Below are 24,400 nucleotides of genomic sequence, written 5' to 3' on the forward strand. Positions count from 1 at the left end.
GCTCACTATTCTACTAGTTATATATATATTTTTTTAAATTCAAGATAAATCTCAAACCATGTTTGGAGGTTAGAGGTAGTCATAAGCAACAACTAAGAGTAATTTATAAACATTTCTATTATATGAGAAAAGGTTGCTATTTTAGAAACACATAAATAATATGATGTCTTGCATAAAAGTTTTAGAAGAAGTTTTATTTTCCAGCTCATAAACTAAAACTAAAAAACTTTAAGTGACTGACTTTCCTTTAAGGCAACTCTTGAGCCTGACTTGATAACACCACCGGTAAAGTCCTAGTAAACCGCCTGGAAGAATTCCCGGTGTTTTGAACAGGACCAGACATTACCCATATTGCTTGTCATTACTATTACTGTTTTACTGTAAACCTGGGCAGATCATCACACTTTTGCCCCTGTTGCATAAATATGAAAGGCTTTAAAAGAACGGCTGCTCTCCAAGGAGCAGGAAGAACCTTGCTTCATTTACTTTTTAAAAAGAGTCTGAAAACCTTGAAGTCCATGAGTGCGAAAGATGCTTTTCCTGCTCCAGTGGAGTTCCACCTCAGCTTCTTCCAACGCCATTTAACTGTGCCTGGGTAAACAACTCAATTCTAGGTAGAAATAATGAACAAAAATACTATTATTTATCTTTGTTCAAATCATTCCCAGGGCAAGGGAGCCTCCCTTGGGCTGAGCCCTCGCCTCCCGGGCGCAGCTGGGACAGAGCCTGAGGGGGGCAGGCGCTTGGTCTGTCAGGGGCGACCACCGGGCTCCTATAAGGGCTTCTGCCTTCAGTCACTTTTTGTTCTTTCCACTGAGGATTTTTTTTTTTTTTTTTTAATTTCCTTGGAAGTTCACCAGCAGCACGTACCATGAGAGGAGCCCTGACTATGCAGCATCCTGTGGGAGGGAATAACGGAGTTGGGCATCACATGGGAAGTTCCTTCAGAAACTCAGTTCCCTCCTCGAGCAGCCGTGCTGTTCAGCTTTTTGTTTAATCTCTAGGTACAGCCTCTGCCAGCTTGTATGCAAAACTGTTCAATGAAGCCAGCTCAAGGACCGCTTGCCATGTCTGAGTACAGCACCAACAATGGGCTGGGAATGCCTGAGATCGTTTCCTTTCCTGCCTTTCATATCGCTGAACTGAAACCATCACTCGTGTCAAAAGCAAGGACTGCAGATGAAAGGCCAGTGCATTAAGACAGCACATAATTGTCAGTCTCTGAGTTTCTGACATTAATCGTTTTACTTAAAGAAGGCAGTGGAATGTTTTTTTTTTGTGTCCAACCCCCTCCCCTCGACTGACAACACACAGGAGATAGTCTGGATAAAAATTAAAAAAAAATAATGACTCAAAATTTTTGCTAATTAAAAGTAATGTGTTTTCCCATTTTTTGGCAATTTGATAACACAAAACACTTACTTGGGGGCCACAGGGGGAAACAAACTGAGACGGATAAAAAATGTTTTGTGTTCATCCAAGCAAGACTATGTTAATGCACATTATCCCATTAATGCACATCAACATCGGGAATAAGCGCGCCAATGCAAGCAAGAAGCATACACTTATCATCATTTGATAACATGTTTAATGACAGATTGACGGTTGATTTGCAAATGTGAACTGGCATCAATGTTGCTAACTTCAGCTTCTGCCGCCTCCTCTGCTATGCCAGCATATTTATGTGCATAATTTGATTTCGCAGCCACACTGTTAGTACATTTTTAATATTAACTATGCAAGAACAGACAGCCGAACTTAAGTTGCACTGATGGTTTGAGTTCATTAGATTGAAAAAGATGGGCAATGATGACAAAGATGGAGATGGCAGCGCAACATCAAAGAGGCAACACTTAACAAACACACTCCATTTTGAACAAACCGAACTAACACATTTCATGTTGTCGGCTGCAGCAGAGCCCTTATGTACAACAGTAAGAAAAAAATATTCTTCTGCCCTGGGCATACTGACAGCAACTCTGCAAGAAGCTTAGCAGGCTCCTGGACACACGGTTGTAAGATATTTCACTCATCTATTGCAGGTAAAGGGGCTGATTCTGCTCTGATGTCCGAGTGACAACAACATAATTCAGCGGCCTTGCAGTGGAGTTACTCCTGATTTACATCGCTCCAAAGGAGAGTGCCTGCCTGTTCCCACTCTCCTTCCCTAGTTCGTTTTTCACAGCTGTGATTCTTTATGACGAGTAATAAAAAGATTTTGCTGAGAGCTCAGCTCTTGCATGCATGATGCACAGAGCAGAGCTGCAGGTTCAGAAGCCCTGGGGCCTCACGCTGCAGGGTGCGGGATGTCCTTCCCGCGTCCCCGGGGCCAGCACCGCGCAGGACTGCACTCCCGGTGACTTCTCTTCTCCGGGGATTCTGGGCAATTCAGTTCTGCTCTGAAGGGAACGGGTACCAGTGAGCTGGGAGGAGAATATTTCATCCTCTGCTCACATTAACGTCTGGGCATACACTGCACCCAGTATTAATTCGCTTGTTGTGCTGCAATATATAATGAATTTGAGGCAGTAGCTTTATGGTGCAAGTTGTAGGTTTAAATTTTATGATACAAACTGACCATCTGCAGGAGTCTGACCATATAACCTAAGCCATTCTGTGTAGGCTACACTGTTAGTACCTCTGAATCAAGGTGAAACTATGATTTAGACACACAATTAGATAGACCAGGTCCTCAACAATTCTCAGCTGTCTGAATTACTGCCTAATAAATATATAGCACATAGGCCTCCGTTCTGCAAAGCTTTTAAGAATGCTCTTAAGTTTGCTTCTATTCAGCAAAGCAGCTATTACAACTACTGTTACTCAGAGAGTAGTCCTGGACCAGAAACCCGTTGTGCTTGGCACTGCACAAAGAGCGCAGAGCCGCGCTGCTCCTGAGCCCGCTGCGTAGCGATGGACGGCTGGAGCGAGGCCAGGGCTGGCTAGGGACCTCTGAGGGACAAAAAGTACCGACTGTGGAACTTAACCCTGGAAACACTGCACCCACTTGCCAGCTCGGGACACTGAGTAAAGGAGCAGAAAAGGACCTTGCATCAAGCTTGGATCTCACCTTCACCAGACAGCAGCACAGGATTCCTGGGATTCCTGGTGGCAGCTCCTGAACAAATGCCTCCTGCCAGGATGCTGACCTGGCCGAGCTGTAAAAACTGCTTGGTTTATTGTCTGTTATGAAAGAAAACTAAAGCTTTCATTTCAATAAAATCTCTTTGTGGAGATCTGTGCTCTTTTTAAGAAGAGACCTGCATTGCAGGGAGATCTAATCCTAAGTCCCTGGCTACATTCGGGTCAGGTAGTTTGTTAAGCAGATGAAGGTGGATGACCCCCAAAACGAGGAATATCCGAGCAGACAGGCAGCAACACATATCCTGGGAGACCTCTGGCATCTCAGGCTGAAACGTCTGTAGTTAGCTTTTTTTTTAATTTAAGCTACTGATGGATTAGGGTCCAAAACCAATAGCAGACACAAGACTGCACTGCGCAAGGTGCTGTACTGAGTTTGAGATGCTCTCTCTCAGAAAGGGACCAAATAATTCCCAGTAACACAGGGCAACAAGTAGATCTTTCCTATCCCAATGAGGACACAAGGGATCTTGGAAGCTTTCTCAAAAGTGGAAAACCCCCCCCCACCAAAAAACAGAAGGGAGAAGGGCCAAGAGACAGATGCAAGAATGAGGTCATGCTCTGCGAGAAGTTCAGGCTTATTTTGTTGTCTTTTAAGCTAACATCAGTGGGCCGTGCGGAAAGGCACAGGAGCAGCGGGGTTTCCTGCCCTGTGAGCTGAGCAGCAGAGAAGGAGCCGGGCAGCCCCTACCCAGCAGCCCGGATAATTGCACTGGTAACAGCTTCGTGCTGCCTCCTCCTTACCTGGGCTTTAGCTACAATTAGAAATAAAAACACATCCCACGGAGAGGGAATTGTGGCCGCTGCTCACTCGTGCCTGCTGATGGAGGAAGGAGATGGGGAGAGCAAAAGAGACAAGCGCTATTTCCAGGCTGGGAGAAGGCTCTCCCCTACGCCAGCCCTGGCCCAGCAGGACCACGGCGTGCCACATGGCATTGCAGGGGCGTGAACCAGCTTCCAGCTCCGCGTTTGCCTCCAGGTTGACTGAGCTCCTACTGTGACCGTGCACTTACGGCGCTGGTCCTGGAGAGCTCCAGAGAACAGGAGCCCAGAGCATCGCCGGGTGGGAAGAACCATTAGTTTTCTCAAGTCACAATTATTTCTGCTCCAGCGTTTGTGTCCTCTTTCCTGTCTCATCTTAAGTAAGTTACAATTCTCCCACTCTTGTTACTGAGTAGATGCAGATGCCACTTTGTTCTGTGTGATTTAAAGCCAGTAGCTAATGTTCAGTTATAATTCCCCATTTCAGACATGAAAAATAGCCTGTAATGCTCAACACAAGGGCCTCTCAACAATGATATATAATTTAAAAATTAACATGAGGACAGAGGAGACACGGGATTTTGAACTAGGGACTCTCTCATGCAAAGGTTAAATCTCTACAAGGTGAGCTAAAGGAATTAGTTGAGTTATTAAGTAAATGCCTCTGCTGTATTTTCCCAGTACATTAGCTGTTGCAGCTTTTCCAGTTCAGCTGTGTTCAGCCCCAGCATGTTCAAAGTGCAAGTGCTCATGGCACTGTATTCACACGTTTGCTTTTTTTCAATGTCAAACAAACTAGAGCTTTTCAGAGTCAAAGGTCAAAGTGGAGGGCCCTTAAGAAAATCTCTTGGGAAATTATGTGATTGTTCTTATGTCTTTGTTGTATATAAAGTCAGGCTTCATACATGGCTCACCCTTTCCAAGCATCTTAAAACTCTAAATGAGTCATGACTCATTCCTGCAACACCTAAGTTATATAAGTGGTCTTGTTAATTTACTGGAATATCTTGCATAACTAATCGTTTCCAGGATCAAACTCTGAAGCTTCTGAAACCTCTGAACTGTAAAGAGCTCCTTTAGAAACAGAGAAGTTAAATCCCAGTCTCACACGATGAGTCAAAAGCGGAACAAGGGACAGAACCTGCATCACCAGACTCGCTCTGCCAAGTGCAAGCTGCAAACCCCTCTTCTGGCAAAGCTCCGCAATTCAGAAATCAGGCAGGGAGAACTGGGAGTAAGGAGGACGAGAGCTCGGCGATGGAGGGTTTGGAGGTGGCATTCCATTCCTGTCTCTTTCCTGTTCACAATATGAAGATGCAGCTCAGATCCTAGGTGTCCTGCTGCACTCTGGTTAACCCTGTCTCACTCCGGCACCAAGTATTACATTTATGGATTACAAATTTATTGACATTTGACATTTGCATCAGCTTTCACCTGATCAACAGGAGCTTTGGCTGCTAAAGGGAATTATTATGGAAGATTTCAACAGCCATGGGAATGCCAAAAAGGTCATTAAATCATATCGGAAAAACAATGTGTTCATAGCGTTCATACATTTAGTCTTGCCAGTAAATCTTCTGCTTGATGCTTGGACCACCTACCGATGATACTCAAAGAGAAGGAGAAACAGGGAGAATCGAAGAGATGAATTAAATTAAAACCAAATGACATGAAGCCTGGCACAGTGGGATCTTTAATTTTCTACTCTATGAATCCAGAATAAGCAAAAAACCAAAACAAAGCGCAATGGCTTGACTTTATCTAAGTTAATTCCCTCCATATAGGCAGGGCTTAACTAAATAATCCCGAGTAATGTGTGCACCCCACATTATTGCATGCAATTTGTATGTGGGAGGTGCAGGATTCAGAAAACATATGGCACATGGGAAACAAATGACAGGGTGTGCTTTTACACTCATTTTGGCTATACTTATCACTCTTGTGGATATTTTTTTCCAGACATGAAATATGAGTGTAGGAACTTTCACCCTAATCTCTTTGGAAAAATACTGAAAGTTATTTTTTTGTGCATTTATGATTTATAGAAGAAGGCCACCACATCATTCCTGGGAGCACAGACAATGTTTAAAAAAACAACTGATCAAATAAACAGAATTACCTCCCCCATCATCTTCTCCCTGGATGACAAATCTGGGTCTTGCACCATAAAAAAGCAAGGCCAACAGATTAGGGCTCCGTAGGATTACGGAGGGAATGGGATTACTGGACTGGAAGCCCGCCCACAGCCTATCTACCTGTCTGTGTCCGGTCTAGGGTGGGCTCCATGAAGACTGATCCACACGCCGCTGTTTGCCCCTGCGCTGAGAGAGCACAAAGGAAGTTTTAAGCTTTGCCCTTCTCCGGAGGAAAAGCGGTATGTTCACTTCACATGAGTGTAGGCAGATACAGGCCACAGTATTGTCATATCCCAGGGGACTCTTCTTCTTTGATGTCCCTTGGGATGCACATCAATAGGTGGGTAAAAGGCAACATCAGTCTTTTTAGTGGCCCTATAAAGAAAGTTGGTAGCCGTGAGGACTCAGTCCCAAGAGGGATCAGTGCCATAGCTTGTCTTGCCCCCCAGAAATACAGTGGGCGTTGTGTAGCCGCTGCGGTGCTCGGAGCACTGATGCACGTGTGGCTACGGGGAGACTGTACAGAGATCGCATGGAGAGTGGCAGAGGGCAGAGGTGGAACTGGATGGAAAGGGTCTTCTAAACCTTGGCTTGAAATAAGAGAGGAGCAGAGAGGTGAGCTACGTCATGCAGATATCTACATCAGGATACCTTTACATGTATTGAGATAGATAATTTCAGGTAATCTCTGTGGCTCATAGTATAAACTTGGGGGGTTTCAGAAATAGGGTGTGTTTGTGAATTTTCATTAAATGACTGTGAAAACAGCAGTTTCACATTTGAGATTTCAATAGTTCTCCAACAGGAGAGGGAAAACCACTTTTGCCTGCACACAGAGTGCTTTGGAGGTTTAGAAAAGCTAAAAGCAAATCCGGAAGGGATCAAACTAGTATTATCCATGTGCCACAGAACAAGCGGTTTTGCCTCCTCTGAGTTACTGGTCCATGCTAGCATAAGCTCTGCAGTAAGACTGCAAGTCCTGCTCTGCACGCAGTTGAGAGAGAAATCTAATTCCCAGCTTGTTGACTGAGGACGGCATTTTTATTGTGTCATGGGAAACTCCCAGGGAAGGCAGAACTGAGAATGGAATAAAGCGTGATGCCCTTAGGTCAGGGGGGCTTGATGTCACTTCTCTGGGCATGATTCCTTCCTTAGCCATGTGCAAAGAGCAAGCACGAAGGCTCAGCACCGCTCTGACTGCCGTGGGCTGGTTTGTACATCCTCTGCTCCCTGCCTTGGGACGGGGCACCTCCAGAGTGCACCCCAAGAGGCCTTGCACTTGTGCCCAAGTCTCTGCAGCTATCAGGAAGGCCTCTTACGTGTTCTCTGCAGCTCTGGGAGCAGGGGGAAATCATCTCCAGCTGAAGAAGTCCCTGAACCATAAATCTGGCTCTGGGAATGGCACCACATGCCTGTCCTGTTCTTACCCTCACGGTCAGAGATAGGATGGACACACGGACCTTTGACCTAACCCGATATGGCTACTCTGATCTTCTCACCTCACTACTATTCAGCTTTACGAGAAGAGCAGAAAAATGTCATAAAGAAAGTCTTAGCAGTGTTCAGCTGTCGGGCACATCTCCTGTTACAAAGGATTGTGCATTCTTAGGGCTAGGGAATAGAATACGCACACAAACCATGGCAATCGTTCACTTATAGCTGGAGGCTACGGGCTCCACGGCACACAGAAAGCTCAGCCTGGCAGGGATGCAGAGTGCAAATATCCCAACGGGCACCGGGAAGCTCCCTCAAGCACCGGGGCTTTTGGAGCTTGAGGGACCACATGGCACAGGCGGTGTAACGTGACCTTGACCTTCACCAGACGGTGCAGAGCACTACTGGGAAAGGCAGGAGAAGAGGGGAACGAAAGAGCACGTGGAGGTCATGGCCTTCCTGATCCTCTGTTTTGGGTGAGCTTGAAGGCTGAACTTTTTTGGTTCTCCAACGCAGCCCAAACCCATGGTTTTCATCTCCTGCTGGAGCTCTTGCACGGTTATGTTAATCATGGAGGGGCCTGGCAGTAGAAAGGGAAACCGGAGGATGCTGAGAACGCCCTGGTAAACCACGTCCCCGTACCCTCACCTTTCTCTTCCTGGCCTGCTCTGCCTCGCAGCTGCTGCTGTGCGCACAGAGCTTCCATGCTGGGTCACTTGATGATAAATCGCAAAGAGACTGCGGGGTACGGGGGCACGGGGACGCTGAGCACCCGTCTGCTCTGAGGCCTGCGGTCCTCTGCACTGCGGCCTTCCCACAGGACCAACTCCTGCCCCTTCGTCGGCACCCCCTCTGCCGCAGCCAAGCACCAAGCAAACGGTTTTGGCGGGCCTGAGAGAGGGCGGGCGAGGGGAGGCAGCGGCTGCCATCGACCAGACGACTCTTGTCGCTTGATCTGACGCAGCTGCTGGAGGAGGTGGAGTGGAGGGAAACAACCACATCAAAGCCACTCTAGCCACCTCTCCTTTCCCTTCAAAAATGTCACTGCGGCACCCTCCACTTTCCATAACAATGTTTATCATTGTTCTTCGATTGTCTGGGACAATAAATGGTTAGAAATGAGCATATATCACCAGGAAATCTCTGCCTGCCCCTTCCCCCAAGCAGTGTCATAAAAACGTACAAATTCACATTAATAATGAAGTGCATTTCCCCGCGAAGCCACTGTGTATCTCAGGGAGAGCAGGCAAGGTGGCAGTTGCTGCAGAGTTTCCTATTAAAGAGCAGAGCAAATACTCATAAATCTGATGAGGGGCCAAAGCACATGTTAGGGCTGTCTCCCTCTTAATGGAACCTTTTCTGAAATGAAAAAAATATATATCTCGATACATTCAGGGTATTCATTAGACATGACAACCTCCTCCACTCCCCCATCCTTCCCTCCCCTAGTCCTGCGTGTGCTGACCCCTGGCAGAAGAGCTGGTGCTGAGTGCTGCAGGGAGGGATTTTGGAGGGGAGGAGGAATTGTTTTGTTTTAATAAAAGGATTGTGTAAATTTACTACAATGAACAAGTCCCCTCCTGGCCCCACGTCTCCCTCCTTCCCTCCGCACCAGCAAGCTGCTGCTGTTCCCTCGGTCTCGACCCCCGGTGCGAGCTCCTATCGCCTGCCCGGCCTCCGCTATGCCCCGCAGCCGTCCCGTCCGTCCATTGCCGGGGAGCAGAGCGACAGAGCCGACAGAGCCGACAGAGCCAATGCTGCACCCCAGAGCAGGGTCCCTCTTGCAAACTTGCATGTAGGAAACCTTTCCTGCCACCTCACACCTTCAAGGGCTTGGCCAGCTCGTGCTCTCGGGAAAACGCGATTCTGCAGGCCCGGGGAGGTGGCAGGATGAGTGTCGGTCCCCTCGGCTCTCTCAGGGGCTCTGATCTTGCTACCTGGTGCAGTGTCTTAAAGTTATTATCTCAGGCTGGAAACCCCGGGTCTGCTGCCCCTTTCCTGAAGGTGAGATGCTCTTGAAAAAGAATCACCGTCACAGCTACGACACCAGCTCTGTCCTGCACGTTGCTTGTTCTACCTCATTCCTCTTCTCGCAGGCAGGGTCCTGAGTTGGAGCTGAGCTGGTGTAAATCCTGTGTGATGCTGCGACACGGGAAACCTAGCGTAAAGGCCTGATCCTTCCCCAGCCGCCGGACCCTGCCTGGATGCACAAACAGACCCAGTTCTGAACCGAGGAGATGGGAAGAGATGGCAGAATGAGGCCTGAAGACTACAGCTTAATAATCATGAATTATCTGTTCATTATCCCAATAAATAGTGAAAAATCTCTTCCTCTGTTCCTCCTCCCATAAAGCCATATTTATAATGTTCCTTATTTTCCATCTGTGCTCCATCATATTTGCACTGAGTGATCATCCTGCTAAATTACATTATTTTTATTGAAAGGTGCTTTTGAGGGCTGGATACTGCTCATGTCTTTTCCTTTTGTTATTGATCTTTGCGATTTGATTGCTGAGGTGTAAAATGCATAAATAAGACTTGGATACCCTTCCTTTGAAATCTCACTGGGTAAAAATGTTCTGCTATAGATTATAAAGGCTGTAGCATTTAATAATATCAGATGCAGCAAGGAGAAGGCGAGATTTTAATATCCTTATGAATACTGAATGCTTGAGGGGGTAGGTCAGTTAAAATTTGGTCAAAATACTTAAAAGTTTCTGTTTCTTTGTGAGCAGAAGAGTTTCTGCCTTTTGGGGGGAGGAACTGTCACATACAGTACACTCATACAGAGCCTAGAAACAATAGGGGTTGACCTAGAGGGTTGGATGTGCTAATGCAATCTTAAATAACACTGATCTTAATAGCAGCCTGTAGTATTTGTAAAAATCAAGTAAATCTGCACTGATATACCTGTGCTGACACACTCTGATGTTAACATCTGGCCTGACCCTGCTCCCACGGAAGCCAAGAACACACTGTTATTGGTTTTACAAGGACTGCTGCTAGATTGAAAAAGTACTATCTGGGAAAATTTTGAAGATTTAAAAATGCTAAATTAAAAAATATCCTGATCTACCACTTTGGGGAAACAGTCATAGATGTCAAAGGATTAGAGGAACAAGGCTTCACCAGAACAGGCCTATTTTGAGGGAGGAGTGATGGGTTGGAGGCAGGTCCTTGCTGAGGATGGGCTCTATGTCTCTCCTCCAGCACAGCGGAAAGGCCAACCTATTCCTCTTCTTATTCCCCTCTCTCCCCTTCTCTCCTTTGTGGCGCTCAGCAATTTTACCCAGTTTATCCCAACAAAAGTCTATTTTAAAATGGGACTTCCCCACAGAATTTTTTTTACCGTTGAGAAGTCATCATTTTCCAACAAGATGTTGTCAGAAAAGGCCCATTCGAACTGCATAATCAAGGCTTTCATTGCAATGACCCCCCTCTTTCTGGCTGATGACGTGGTGAGAAGAACCCAAAGTTTCGTTGGTAAATTCTGCTTACAAAATCGTGGTAGACACAACTGCAGGCAGCCATGTCCCAGCACGTCTGATGCTCCTGGAAGGGTCTCTCAGGTTTTAATATTTGTTGCTAAGAAGAAATGAAAGCTGAAGAGCAAGCTAAATTCTCTAAAATATAGTTTTGGACTGCTAATTCATGCAATTGTCCTTGCCCATGTAACACCGGCATTGGCTACTAGTGGAACATGATGTTCAGAGCAGCTCCTACTGTTTCAGAGGGATGAGAAAATAAAATCCGCAGAAGAAAAAAATCTTCTATTTTGGTATACTTAACACATACAGTTATCTACGTGTCCTATATATCATTTAACAAATTGCTTTGCAATTCTTACAGGGCGTGGTATAATGACTGATTTAAAATCACTGCATTGCTTAAACTGCATTGTTCTTCATCAAGTTGAGTCATTTTTATGTGAAGTGTCAAGCTCTCTAACAAATAACTGCTGCCAGACAAATCAAGTTCCTCATCTTAAAGCTACGGCTAAATAGTTTATAGCTTTAATCTGCTCACTGAGGTGTGCAGTCTATGACAGTAATTATAAATGCAAGGAGAAATTATAGCTGAATGCTTTAACTGCATTAGGAGCCATTTGATGAACAATCATGATTGCCTGCTCATTTTCAACAATAGAGGGCAAGTTAGTGTCAGTGCATTAGAGGATTTTCAGTTCTGCTCTGCTCTTTCTTCCATTTACCACAGAATGTCAGTTGTCTCCTATAAAGTAGAAAAAAAGCACTGTAGAAGCTTTAAACTTGATGGTTAAAAAAAGACAAAGGAGGAAACAGAGAGAAAAACTGTTTATCATTATGACTCATTTTTTTGTTTTGCAGCAGCCTTACTTTCAAATTAGTTCATCTCAGGTAGCTGCTTGTTTACTTATCAGGGTCTTTTGAAAAAGAAATCTCCCCAATCAAGTTGGTAAATTTGACTCTATGGAGACTTATTTCTATAAAAAGTTGGAGATAAGACCACAGAGCGCCTCGGTTACCAACCAGTTCGTAGCCAATCGCACCTGACTGAAGTGAGAAATACAATTCTGCCTTGTCTTTTTTCTCAGGACAACATAAAAATTCTAATTTAGTTGAAAAAATGAACAAGTGTTCTTCAAAGGTATAAGTCAACATACAAATTACTTCTAATTAAAGCCATGTTCCCTAATGTTCATGGGTTTTCTTTGAAGAATAGCAATAAAAACAAATTTGAAGCGGGTTAAATGAAAGAGAATAGAGCCATCTGATTGTTGTATATTACACATAATTTTACATTATATTACTAAACCCATATCAGTTAGAAGACCTCAAGAAAACACCAAAGATGAAAATAAACCAGATATATACGTCTTTACATTTAAGAAGAATTTATAGCAAATTTCTTATAAACAGAGGTCTTAAAAAGAAATCCATATACATAACACATTTTTCTACAGTACTAACCCAGATTATTCATTTATATTTTTAATGATAGCTAACATTTTAAAATGCTGGTTATATTTAAAATATAACCTTTAATAGTAAATTTCATTGAAATATAGAAAGCATTTATGTATTTCTATACTTCGAGTACTCTTTCCACTGTTTTATTTCCATTTATTTCCACATATTTTCTCTATTTTTATTTCTATTTCTCTACAGTATTGCCTAGAAGAAGTAAATGCAAATGCACGTGCGCGTTTTAAGAATCTCAGTATGCCTTATATTTCTTGTTTCCAAATGCTGTGCTCTCCTCTATGTTATTATTCAAATGTATACTGAATCTTAAAAATAACATGGTAAGAATAAGCAAACTCTGAAAATCCCTGTTATTTGATTTAGTCTCCTTGCCGATCTCAGGAAGAAACCATATGAATAAACTCTGGCCTCCACGCTTCTGCCATAGTCAGAACTTCGGTAGGCTTACGGCTCCAAAACTGTAATGAAATCTTTACAATGCTATCCAAAATACCCCATCATTTCATACAATTTGTGCTATCATGCATACCAACTAAAATTATAGTTCCGGATAACAGTGCTATCACTCTGTCATTGCAATTTAAATATATTTTTTCAAAGGTAAGATCCAACCTGCATCTTGATATAAATTAGAGATGGATGAGTATTAAGAGGACAGCAATTTCTCGGTACCCAAAGGCAGGAAGGACGGTACCTTATTTATGTAGTTACACATCACCTGAATAATACCTGCGATGAGTCTGTGTAGGTTCTTACAACGCAGAAACCACTGTTGGGTTTTTTTTTTCCTTTGTATCTGTTCCCCAAATCCTCAGAAATAGTAACATGTTTATAAAGGTGGGTGTTTGGTTTGCCTCTTAGTAATAACACGGTGCTTTTAAGACCAAATCTGATACATTTGTCACGTATTAAGCCATGAATGTGCCAAAATAACTGTTATATTAATATATTTGGCAGATAGCTTTTGTTTGATAGTACCCAAATTATTGGTTTGCTCTGATATCTCTTGTGTGAAAACTATGAATGTCAGAGTCTTAATAATCATTAACAGGTGGGGAAGGAAACCAAGTATGGTATATTTTTCCTAACCGATCTCTTGCAGTTTTCTGATATTTTGTCAGGTATGTTGATTTGGAATGGTCAGATAAACAAGGAACATTTATTTGTTGAGTCCCAATGTCAGGTGAAAAATTCCAAAATAGAAACTTAAGGGCATCAGCCCCATTTAGAAAACAAACTCCTTCTGAGCTAGATGGAATTTTGCTGGCTAAAATATGAAGAAAGGATAAATCCAGTCAAATGCAGACAGCACGTATGAGATGTATGCAAAACTTAAATCTTACTGCACCTGAATACTGGCGTTATACTCTACAGTAATAGCTTCTATTACCCATCCCAAAGTAACCCTTTGATTAGTGGTTTAAATTATTCAAAAGCAGCCTTTTTAATGGAGCTTAAGTGATGCATAGTCCTTGCGCTGGCTCTGCACACAGAAAGTGTTTCTTAAGGCTTCATGAATATTTGCAGCAAACAAATGTGAAATCTTCACACAAACGGGTATTCATCCTCAAAGTGCTTGCACCCTCAATTAGCCAGAGAATAGCCACAATAGCAGGTGGCGTAAGTGACAACTCACAACACATCTTTAATTTTGAATGTCTGACGAATTCATTTTCCAAATGTTTTTCAAGTGATGAACCCATTGGGGAAAATCTGAATCTGCACATGATTATTCTGCGAACAGAAGCAGAGCCTGGGTCTGCTGGAGAAATTGTTGGGAATGACTAACGGAGCCTTGCTGGAAATAAACTCGTTAGAACAAAAAACTTCTATTTGGACTTTTAGTTGATGTTCTGCATATTTATTTAAATCAAGAATATTCAAGTTTGTGAATCAAGTAAAATTAAAAAATGCAAAAATTTGTGTCATCTGAATATTACATTACATGTGATAAACATTGGTTGTGGCAGTACTTCGGTTGGTGTATCTTTCAGCAAAAAACAGCAACGCTAACATAGAAGTATCCTACTAACAGGTCTTTGAAATATCAAGCTTGTAAAAAACCTAGCTGCTTCCTCAATTAAGCATCAACCCCCCAGGTTATTTGCAAACTTGCACTGAAGTCGGTGATGTTTATGGATTGACTAGCACTCCCACCAACATGAAACAAAACATAATTGAACATCCTAGAGATTAAAAAAGGAATGATGGAGAGAGAGGTTAAAATGATGTGACAAAAAAGGCCACGCACAATAGTAAGTGTTTAAGTAAGTGTAAAATATTAAAATATTTTACAAAACTGAATGTCCAGATATCAACAAAAGAATAACCGAACTTCTAGATATGAGTTTTTCAGAGTTACTTGTCGATTCTTGAGGCTGGGTTTGAGATTATGAGAAACTTGGAATAATTAAGATTTTGCTAATTTGACATTTGAATTGTCTTTTTTCCCCCATCAAAATCAGATTTACTGGTGTGTTAGCACTGAAGGAGGTAATAATCTTGGTTTTCAGTGCTTTTTTTCTGCTTTTTCCATTCTCATTGCAGAGTAGCTTTTAGCAGTTGCATTCCACATTGAAGTGCACAGGATGTGAAACGACTAATTCTTAGAAACAGAGAACTGGGAAAACAGCTATTTTGAAAATATTAATAAGAAGCAACTTTTCTATATAGGGCAATGTGGTTATGCATTTACCAAGCTCTCTTCCTGAAAACATTATAAAATGGATATGTACATGCAATTAGATTAATGAAGCAGGAGTACATTATGCATTTTATACTGTTTTCCTGCATTTAAGAAAGTATGAATGTCTTCTCCTTAAAACTGATGAAATTAAAACTCGCTATAGAGCATGCATACCTTAAGAGTTATTCTTCATCCACTTCTGCTACAAATTGTGAATGGTGTTCTGGTGACTTGCTGTGTGTTTTGCTTAGATGAAGTTTTACTGCATGTTTGCTCGCAAATGTCCGACAGCACAACTTACATTTGAACTTAGAGTCTGTGTCCTCTTCTCCAGCTATTGTTTCAGGAGATCTTTGAACTGAAACTCTGGAGATTTCTTGCTCTACCTTGGTTTGCTGCTCCACAGCCAGCCTGTTCATGTCTTTCATTTGGAAACCTAGATGAGATTCTAAGTGGCTAATGTAAGTAGATGGGGTTCGAAACTGAGACGCACAGTCGCTGCAATAAAAGACTGGATGTCCTTTGTCCATGTTTTTCAAAAACTTTGTTCCTCCAGTTTTCCTAAGCTGATACTTGACATTTGCCAACCAATGGCTGATGGTGGTCATTGACAGTCCAGTAAATTTTGAAATCTGCATGCGCTCTTGTGGGCCTAGATCTGATAATAAATATTTACCTTCAGAAGTCTGGAAGAGGCTGGAAGCAAACTGAGCTTGCAAGATAAGCAGATGCTGAGGGTTCCAGTTTGACTGTCTGCCCTTCCGTTTATGCAGAGTGGAGACTTCTGTTGAGACATCCTCAAAGCGTCGGACATCTATTTCCAATTTCATAGATGGGATCCTTGAAGATGCAGCAGGTTTTGGTGTAGTGGCTTTGGGAAGAACTTTGACCATGTCAGCGATGTCAGACAGAGCGTGTTTTTGAGGTGGAGAAGTACAAGATTGTGCTTGAGCTGACTCAGCTTTCTTGCCTTTGGATTTGGTCAGGTCAATAGGTTGATCGCTGTTTTCAAACAAATAGTGCCTGGATACACTTGCAGGCTTTGGTGGGGTTGGAGCAGGAGATAAAACTGGCTTCTCCATCATATTTAGATTAGGTTTGTGGAACATAGAAATTGTGCTAGAGCTGGGGCTGGAGTTGGATTGAGGCCGTAAAGGCTCAGTGGCTTTGCCCAAGTGATTATTCAGTACTGACTGCAACGCACTGAGAGGGTTGACACAAGGCAGTTCGGACGAATGGTTGGCAGCAGCGCAACCATTACTAAGGGAAGCTGCTGTTGGTTCCTTCAGGACTGGTTTTTCTTTTCCGCTGTCCTCTTTAATTTTGTCTTCTTCTTTCAAGGAACATGGTTCTGACTTTTTTGGCTCCACAGAGGCTTCAGATTTGAGGAGAGGTTCTCTCTCGCTCTGACTGAGTGAGGCAGGCTCAGCTTGAATGCCCTCTTTAGCATAGTCCTTTTGTACCTCCTCCTTGTCATCAGTTTCCTTCTTCACTTGAGTGCACTGGGCCACGTTTGCTGAGATAGGGACCAGAGGCATGACCTTCCACTTTGGAGCTATGGGCCTCAATTTATTTGTGATCGTTGGCCTGATTTGCAGTACTTGGGAACCCACGGGCAAAGACGGCTTAGCTCCTTCTGAGAGCTGATAAGCTGCGTGGATGCTGGGATACGCACTCCAGCTGGGTGCTCCATTTTGAGCTTTATTGATGGCTGTCGTGACAGTGTTCTCCAAGGACTTTAAGATGTCTCCACCACCCTTTGAACCATCTTCTAAATCCTCTTCTCTGAGGTACTGGTATTTCATTGTGGGATCCAGTGGTTTCTGAAGAGTGTCTTCATACTCTTCAGTTTTTACTGCTTTCTCATCTTTGTTTGCATCATCAACTTTATCTTTTTTACTTTCTTTTTTTAGTTCAGAGGTGGGAGCTATGCATTCTGCAGAAGATTTACTGGTTGATTTTGAAACTGGGCTGTCATTGGCTGGTGCTTCAGACAGCGACTGCATTTTTTCCACAGCTAAAGGATCCAGAACAAGTTGCTTTCCTTTCTTTGAAGCTGAACTTGTGACTTTCAAGAAATGGCCAGTGACCATCATGTGGGTCGTGAGCTGCTGCAAGGTATCATGGGAACTTCCACATTCCATACACTTCAAAATCTGGGATTTGCAGGCCTCAAACTGCCATGTATAGCTGGCGCCATTCTGGTAGCCATAGCGGTTGTTAGATGATAACTGCAGGTTCGCATTCTTCTGAGGAGAAAAAGTATCTGAGAAAGACCCTGTCGTGGAATCAGGGGAGCAAGGCCTGTTGACGTCAAACACGCGTTTCTTTGCTGGAGTGACCATTTTTGAAGAAATGGTTGGTACCGGCTCCTTCAAAGGCACTTTTTGGTAATGTTTTGTTTTTATCATATGAACGCTCAGATCTTGAAGGGAATCAAAAGAGTCACCACAGAACATACATTTCAGAACTTTTTGTGCATCTTCCTTGTCCATGTCCTGGAAAGCCCTTTTTCGGGGCTTTGAGTAGCTGGTAGGCCTGTGCTTGTCCTTTTTATGGTTGTCATCTTGGTAGTGACCTGTCTCGTTCATATGAACCGTCAGTTCTACCAATGTGTCATAGGCAGCGCTGCACTGCCGGCACCGAAACCGGCTGGCACCCGTGAACACAGTTCCACACATTTTGCTGCTCTGCCTGTAGAGCTGGACCGAGCTGAACAGGTTGGGTTTCGAGACAGGTCTGGAAGGTAAATTCTGCTGTAAGCTTTTTGACAGTGCGTCTTGGTGCCAATCAAAATCAGCTTTGTTCCCTCCATTTCTGTTGTCACAACTCCTCTTTTCAGAGTTAGACAACTTGAAACCCAGCCCTAAGCCCGTCCAGTAAGAGTCTGACAGTATGTTGGCGTAGACTGCTGTCATTTTATCCATGCAGTCGTGTGCTTCATTCAGGGCTTTGGGATGGGTGCTGGGTTTTGGGTCCTGTGGCTCTCTAGAGCAGATGCTTTTAATGTCTGCCACGTGGTCACTACCGTCACTTAGTAGTGATTCGTTTTCTGCATCCTGGTTAGATACATGACTGACAGGGGAATTCTGGTAACTGAAGTTCCCTTTCTGCTCAGGACCCACTTCGTGTTCCTCATCCGTGCCAGTGTCATTGCTGCCCTGGAGCTGAGCAGTTGAGTTGTTGTCATCATCATCTTCCTCCTCCTCCTTTATATCTTCCTCTTCCTTTATGTCTTCCTCTTGGACATAACCTGAAATATAATGTCAATATATGAAATAACTTGTTAACGGAGAATACTACAGTTTGAGTTTTTTAGTTTCACTGTGTGTTTTCTGTACTGGAATTTGTTTTAATCTACAACATTATTGCCTGTTAGTTCTGGAAGCGAAAAAAGCCAAATGATGTCTCTTTTTGTGAAAGTTGCTGCATTTTATTGGCAGATGATCATAATTCTTTATAACTGCCAGAGATTCTGAGTTACTAATTTTCCTGTCATGGGAGTATAATTCTAACTGTCCTGTAATGGGACAGTTGGAAAATTCATATCTAAGAATTTAAAGTTTATACTAAAAGCTTCAATTCTATCAAATTGTTTTTAGCCTCAGCAAGAGAAAGGGTAGAATTGGCAAGGAACAGAAGAAAAATAACTGCCATAATCTTCCTGGTTCATAGCATCATCTAGGTACAGTAACCTTTTACCATTTGATCACCTAAAAATGCACTTTAGAATGTACACAAATAATTTATATGTCAAAATACAACATCTGAAAGCGCTAATAGGCATAAATGGAACTCTTTTGTTTATAAAAGTAATGTACTGTGTACCATAAAAGCAAATTGTGCTTCAATAAAAACAAATACATAAATTTCAGGGCAAGAACCCTTGGAAGTTACAGGACAGTATTAAGACGTGACAGAGGTAGACCAAAGTTAACTGTAAAACTGGAAAAGTAGAACAAGTCCAGAAAGATTTTCTTTCACAAATTAACTATTTAATTAATAAGATGAACTTGATACTGGAAGAGCTGTAAATTTTAGAATTAATTAAGGAATTCAGTTTGGGTTTTTCCTGGCCTTATATCAGCAGTAATTCTGCCTAAGTTACAGAAGATAACCTGGCTAAAAACAGACTGAAGAATTAGAGAAGAGGATTTTTAAGGGTGAACTGGCTCCATTGCAGTCAGTGGATAAATTCACAATGACTCAACGCCACTCACTCCCAGACCCCCCCAAAAAGGGACGGAGCAGAACGAGTGGTTCGGGTATGTTTCCACAAAACGCCAGTGTAATTCTTTTAACAGGCACTGCAAAGCTGTTATGCACAATTCAAGCAGACACTGAAACAATTCACTGTTATTGACAGTCACTCATCATAACTAAAAGTTGACTTCAGAAGCACAGGTCTTCCTGGGAACGTTGATGAGCTCTTCCAGTTAGGTGCAAACGCAGTGCTGCTAACCCCAGTGACTGCGCTGCAGGCTCAGGAGGACTGTGTTGTGTTTGCCTAAGATCGAGCTTTTTGTGGCAGCTTTTTGTGGTAAAAAATTAAAATAAAATAAAATGCCAAAACCCCCAAATCAAAGCTGCTCTTAAAAATAACTAAGCAAAAATAAAATAAAACTCTAGTACTCGTAATTGTGAAGTAACCCTAAAAGCTGAGAAAACAAAAGGTAAATAAGCCAAAAAGTGTTATTTGTTTAAAATCCAATTCCTTCCCATCTTCTGAGAAAACCCATCTTATGGCTCTTTGAGAACCTGGCTCATTTTGCTCTCTTGAATCTGGTACTCCTGCACAAAGGATATCCTTTTAGCAAATCAAAAGGGATGGGCAGAAAAGGTAGAAACACTTCGATTAACATAGGGCCAAAACCTTCCACAGTTTTTTTGAGATACGTGGTTCAATTTTTCCATCTATTTGCATGTGTATCTATCTCACCCCTTCCAACACATATTTAAGTCAAGCCAAAGAGATGAACCAGAACTAGCAGAACTGTTTCCTGGATGAAGCTGCAGTATAAGCAGCAGGAAATGATGGTTCGCTCTATGCACAGGCTAAGAACCTACGTGAGTCGTCTTTCCTACGCCCTTCCTACGGTTTTAGGACCTGCACAGATCACACCGGCTTAGAGTTGGGCTTGGCTTACTCCAGAGGCGATACCAGGCAGATTCACAACCAGAGGTAAAGATAACCGCAGTGGCTATGACCTGGACACCTTTTTAGCATGATAAAAAAATAATCACATAGTAGTAGGAACACTGTGCTCTTCAGCAGATGCTTTCAGCAAAGCAGCTAAATATTAAGTGTTAAATATTAAAAAATAAGCCTTTTAGTAGTGTGTTGGGGTACAGAAAATACTAGTAGCCCCATTTCCAGAGAACCAGACTGAGGCAGGGAGCAAAGACAACACCAAGAACAAAATACTTATTTCACGTCCCTAAACTTCTTCCCTAATAACCAGACAGTACTTCCCATGCACCCCTTCCGTGTGGGTTTCAGGGGACGAGGAGAATGGAGGAACATGGAGGCGGCAAAGGCTCCTGCACGTCATGAGTAGTAACCTTGTTAAACAAGCAGCACGAACCGATGAGCAGGACTGACACGGTTCTCGCGGTGTTGGAGATACTGCACAGCGTAGGTAGCGACGCTGGCCCCTTGCCAGGATGTATCACAGTGCCAAGCATATTACACCCGGCAAAACAAAAATAAGGAGGGAATCCAATGAAGGAACCAGACAAAACAGACAACAAATAGCATTCACACGGTTTTGGGTCGGTGCAAATTTGATTCTCCATTTCAGCACCCATTCTTTAAATACTATTAACCCATTTTTCACTGGAAGGTAATTTTTTCCTTTGGAAGATACATATAGCAGTTTCTTCCTTCCAATATCCTTTGTCCTTCTAAAAGCATTTACTAGGAGAAGCAGAAGTACCAGACAGCTGCACATCCCCCACAGTACAGATAAAATTTTCTGCTTAATTAGGCATTGCCATGTTTACTATAACCTTTACAGAAGAGTACCTTGTGCTGAGAAATCCTCTTTTTTGGTGTCTGTATAAGATACAGACACAATCTTAGGAAAGTGGTAAAAGTAACTTCTTAGAAAGCACCATCACAATTTCACAAAACCATCAGTCAGGTCCATTTTAATGGTTAAGGGTTCTGGGCAGCTTTGAAAATGCATTTCAGTATCCTACTTGTAAAACTGTTTCTGTTTATTTAAATGATTTAAATTGCTCTGGGCATTTTAAGGACAGCGGAGACCTCTTCTGTGCAGACAACCTAGGGTACAAGAAATGCATGTGTCCTTCCACCAGAGTTTTATAGTAAGATTTCATTGGACATGAAGTTTGATATGAACTGATGTAGCTATTTAACAGAAATAACATTAATTTAAGTGGACTTTGCATTATTTATTTTACAAGTAAAGGGTGTCTTAAGCCTGTATACCCACATGCTTTAAATGCAGTCTCTGTAATAAGTAGCATAAATTTTGCACGTCATACTGATGTCCATATAATAAATTGCTGAGTGACCTGTTCTCTCCCCCCCAGTTCTCCTCCAGGCTTATTCTGACATTCCAAACCTTTGAGATGCTTATATATAGCTGTTTTGCAGGAAAAAAAAAAATAAAAAAATTAAAGAAATCCAAACTCAATAACCAGATGAATGCTCCCTCCTTTTCCCAGATGAGAATTTTTCCCACCGAAATTAAACAGGCCCAGACGGAGATGTAGGATGGGCAAGGTGCAGTCCTGAAGAAGTGGGGGACTCTAATTTCACTATCTTGAAGAGTGGAGAAAACTCAGGAGCTTCAGAGCACTGAATGGAAACAATTTCTGGCTTCCTAAATGGAGATGCAGTATTTGGTTTTAGTGCTGATTAATCCCAAGATAGTGTATGTCAAAATCATGACATCAGTAAGGATAATATTATCATATGGATAATAATCGTAAATACAATTCTAAAATGTATTAACTTTTTAAAAAAAAATTCCTCTGTGCCTTTGTGATTGGATTCGTGGTAACTTAAGAAATCTGCTTCTCTAGGACAAGGGTTGCGATAAACAGCTGATTCTTTATTCTTCAAAAGGCATCATTTTCTTAGATATTTCTAGCGCATTTCCACAGAGAAACTAAAAGAACGCAGGTGCAGTTAATACACCTGCAAAAACTCTTTTTTGAACTTAGGGGTCTAAAACTCCATCCACACCCACCTTGAAGCCTTGACCCTACTGTGCAGGCAGCACTGAGCCGAGCTCCCAGCGATGTCGAATCCAATATTGACTTTCCGGCCCTCGCACCCCCAACTAACCTGTAATTTGCACCACGTTATACATCACTTCTGACCTTGAATTGTAGAGTGTGAATACATCTTTTTTTAAAAAGTGTTCATTCTGACTGTTAACTTTTCCACCAGTGGATGCCATTTTCACTCAAATTTGCTCTTTTTCCACATAGAGAAACATTTCTTAAAATATATATATATACACGTTTCTTTCCAAGACTGGAAAATTTATTTTCTGCCAAGAAAAGGGACAGTGAATCATTGTCCAGAACAACACTGCTAATCCGTGTAAAACCCATGCACCATCTGCACTTCTTCATATATATATATTCCAGTTTCACTTGAAATAACATCATTAGTAGAGCAATCTCACAGTGCTATAAGGTGATCTTGTTTCCTTCTTGTCTGGCTTCAGCTCAAACATCTTTTTCTGTTTGGCAGAAGCTGTTTCTTTCTCTGAAATATTTCATGCAGATAATGGATAATGACCACTTCTCATTCCTTTTTCTCAAAAATGTCTAACTACATTAGCTACCCAAAGACAAACCTTAACCTGGCTCTTTGTAGAAGTTCATAGCTACAGATTCATCCCAGTTTGAAAATTAACTAAAGAGATAAATTGGTAACTGAGGAAAAAAAAATAAAATCCCTACTCTGTTGCATAACTCTTATATCAAAGACATTTTGGAATTTAACAGGGCTAAAACCAATGCAGCACTCTGGAAATGCAATGCAGTTTCATGGAAAGAACTCTCAAAACATGAAATTTGTAATACAAGGGTGAATTATACCATTTCAGAGCTGTTTAAACTATGTTAACAATTTCTGTACCAGGGAAATAACTTTCTGTTAAGCTCTGCAAGATGGAAAGAAAACGCAGGGAAAGGTTACCATTCTCGTCACGGAGGGAGCAGAGAGCATCTGGCTCTGAGTCGCGGGTGCAGGAGACGAAGGAGCACCTCTGTCATCTGCTCTAAACACCCTGGGAGTGGGACGTTTATTCCTAAAGCTATGTGCATGCCAGGGAAGGTTTTAGGTGTTCTCAAAACCTCAGAAAAGGCTGAATATGCTCAATTGCCTCTTTTCTGGGAGGCCAGTTAATTATTTTGGATAATTTTGGAATATTTGAATAATATGAATACCATGGAGAGGCAGGCTGTCCCCCTGCAGCCATGGAGGTCCCTGGTAATTGGTAATAAGTTCAATTAATTTTTACCCAAGTCGAGTGTGTTTTGCCAATGATGGTAATTGCTGGGTGATCTCGATCGCCCTGCCCTTATCTCGACCCAGGAGCCTTTCGTTATATTTTCTCTCCCTTGCCCAGCTGAGGAGGGGGCGATGGAGCGGCTTTAGGGGCACCTGGTGTCCAGCCCGGGCCAACCCACCACACTGCCACACACAAAGGCAATTCCATGGAGCCATAACCATTATTTATATATGATGCTGAAATGAAGCAATTTGGGGCTTTCATTTTGTTGTACTCTAATTAGAATTGTATTGTAAAGTTTTCTATTAACTGTCCAATTTCCTACTGGTTAAGAAGACAAAATACCCACTAGTTTCAGTGGGACTTTTAGCAGCGCAAAGGAGAACAGATGATGCCTTTCGTACATGGCATCCTACACAGTTATGAGTCAACTGAAAATGATCAGTGACTGGAAGCGTACACGCAGGGAACCGGCTTGTGAGCGACCCATAAACTCGAAGCAAAACCAGTAATAAAACAGGGGAAAAACCCAAACAAAAGGAAGGCTGCAAAAAGAGAGGCGAGCTGACGTGCCCTGCTGAGCTGGGTCCATAGCAGGGACAGAATTATTATGGAGTTATTTTCTTGAATAATTTTCCTTAATTGTGTACATACTCAGTTAGCGCACTGTGGAAAAAAAAGCAGCTTCAGTCATGTTTGCCTTGCTCTGGATGCAGTCAGTCAGAATGGCTGAATCGCCAGGTGCTGGCTGTTGCAGAGATGGACCTAACCGTGTTCAGA

The 24,400-nt window shown here is 42.6% G+C and overlaps 1 protein-coding gene across 6 annotated transcripts in view; it reads right to left on the reverse strand.

The window, feature by feature from the left end:
- The window catches only part of TSHZ2 (teashirt zinc finger homeobox 2), a 231,628-nt gene that overhangs the window by 74,691 nt on the left and 132,537 nt on the right, over positions 1 to 24,400 (reverse strand). For 3 of the 6 annotated variants that reach the window (XR_008579641.1, XR_008579640.1, XM_054845614.1), the window contains exon 2: positions 15,297 to 18,375. Coding sequence is in view for 3 of the 6 variants with exons in the window: in XM_054845614.1 (XP_054701589.1) it covers positions 15,305 to 18,375 (3,071 nt within the window). In the remaining 3 variants the exon portion in view is untranslated. Of the gene's footprint in view, positions 1 to 7,664; positions 8,053 to 8,655; positions 8,746 to 11,643; positions 11,703 to 14,281; positions 18,376 to 24,400 lie in introns of those variants that run through there. The other 3 variants (XR_008579642.1, XM_054845616.1, XM_054845613.1) reach the window with 3 other exon arrangements.

This window comes from Grus americana, chromosome 17 (assembly GCF_028858705.1).
Source record: "Grus americana isolate bGruAme1 chromosome 17, bGruAme1.mat, whole genome shotgun sequence".
In the NCBI taxonomy this organism is placed as follows: Eukaryota; Metazoa; Chordata; class Aves; order Gruiformes; family Gruidae; genus Grus; species Grus americana.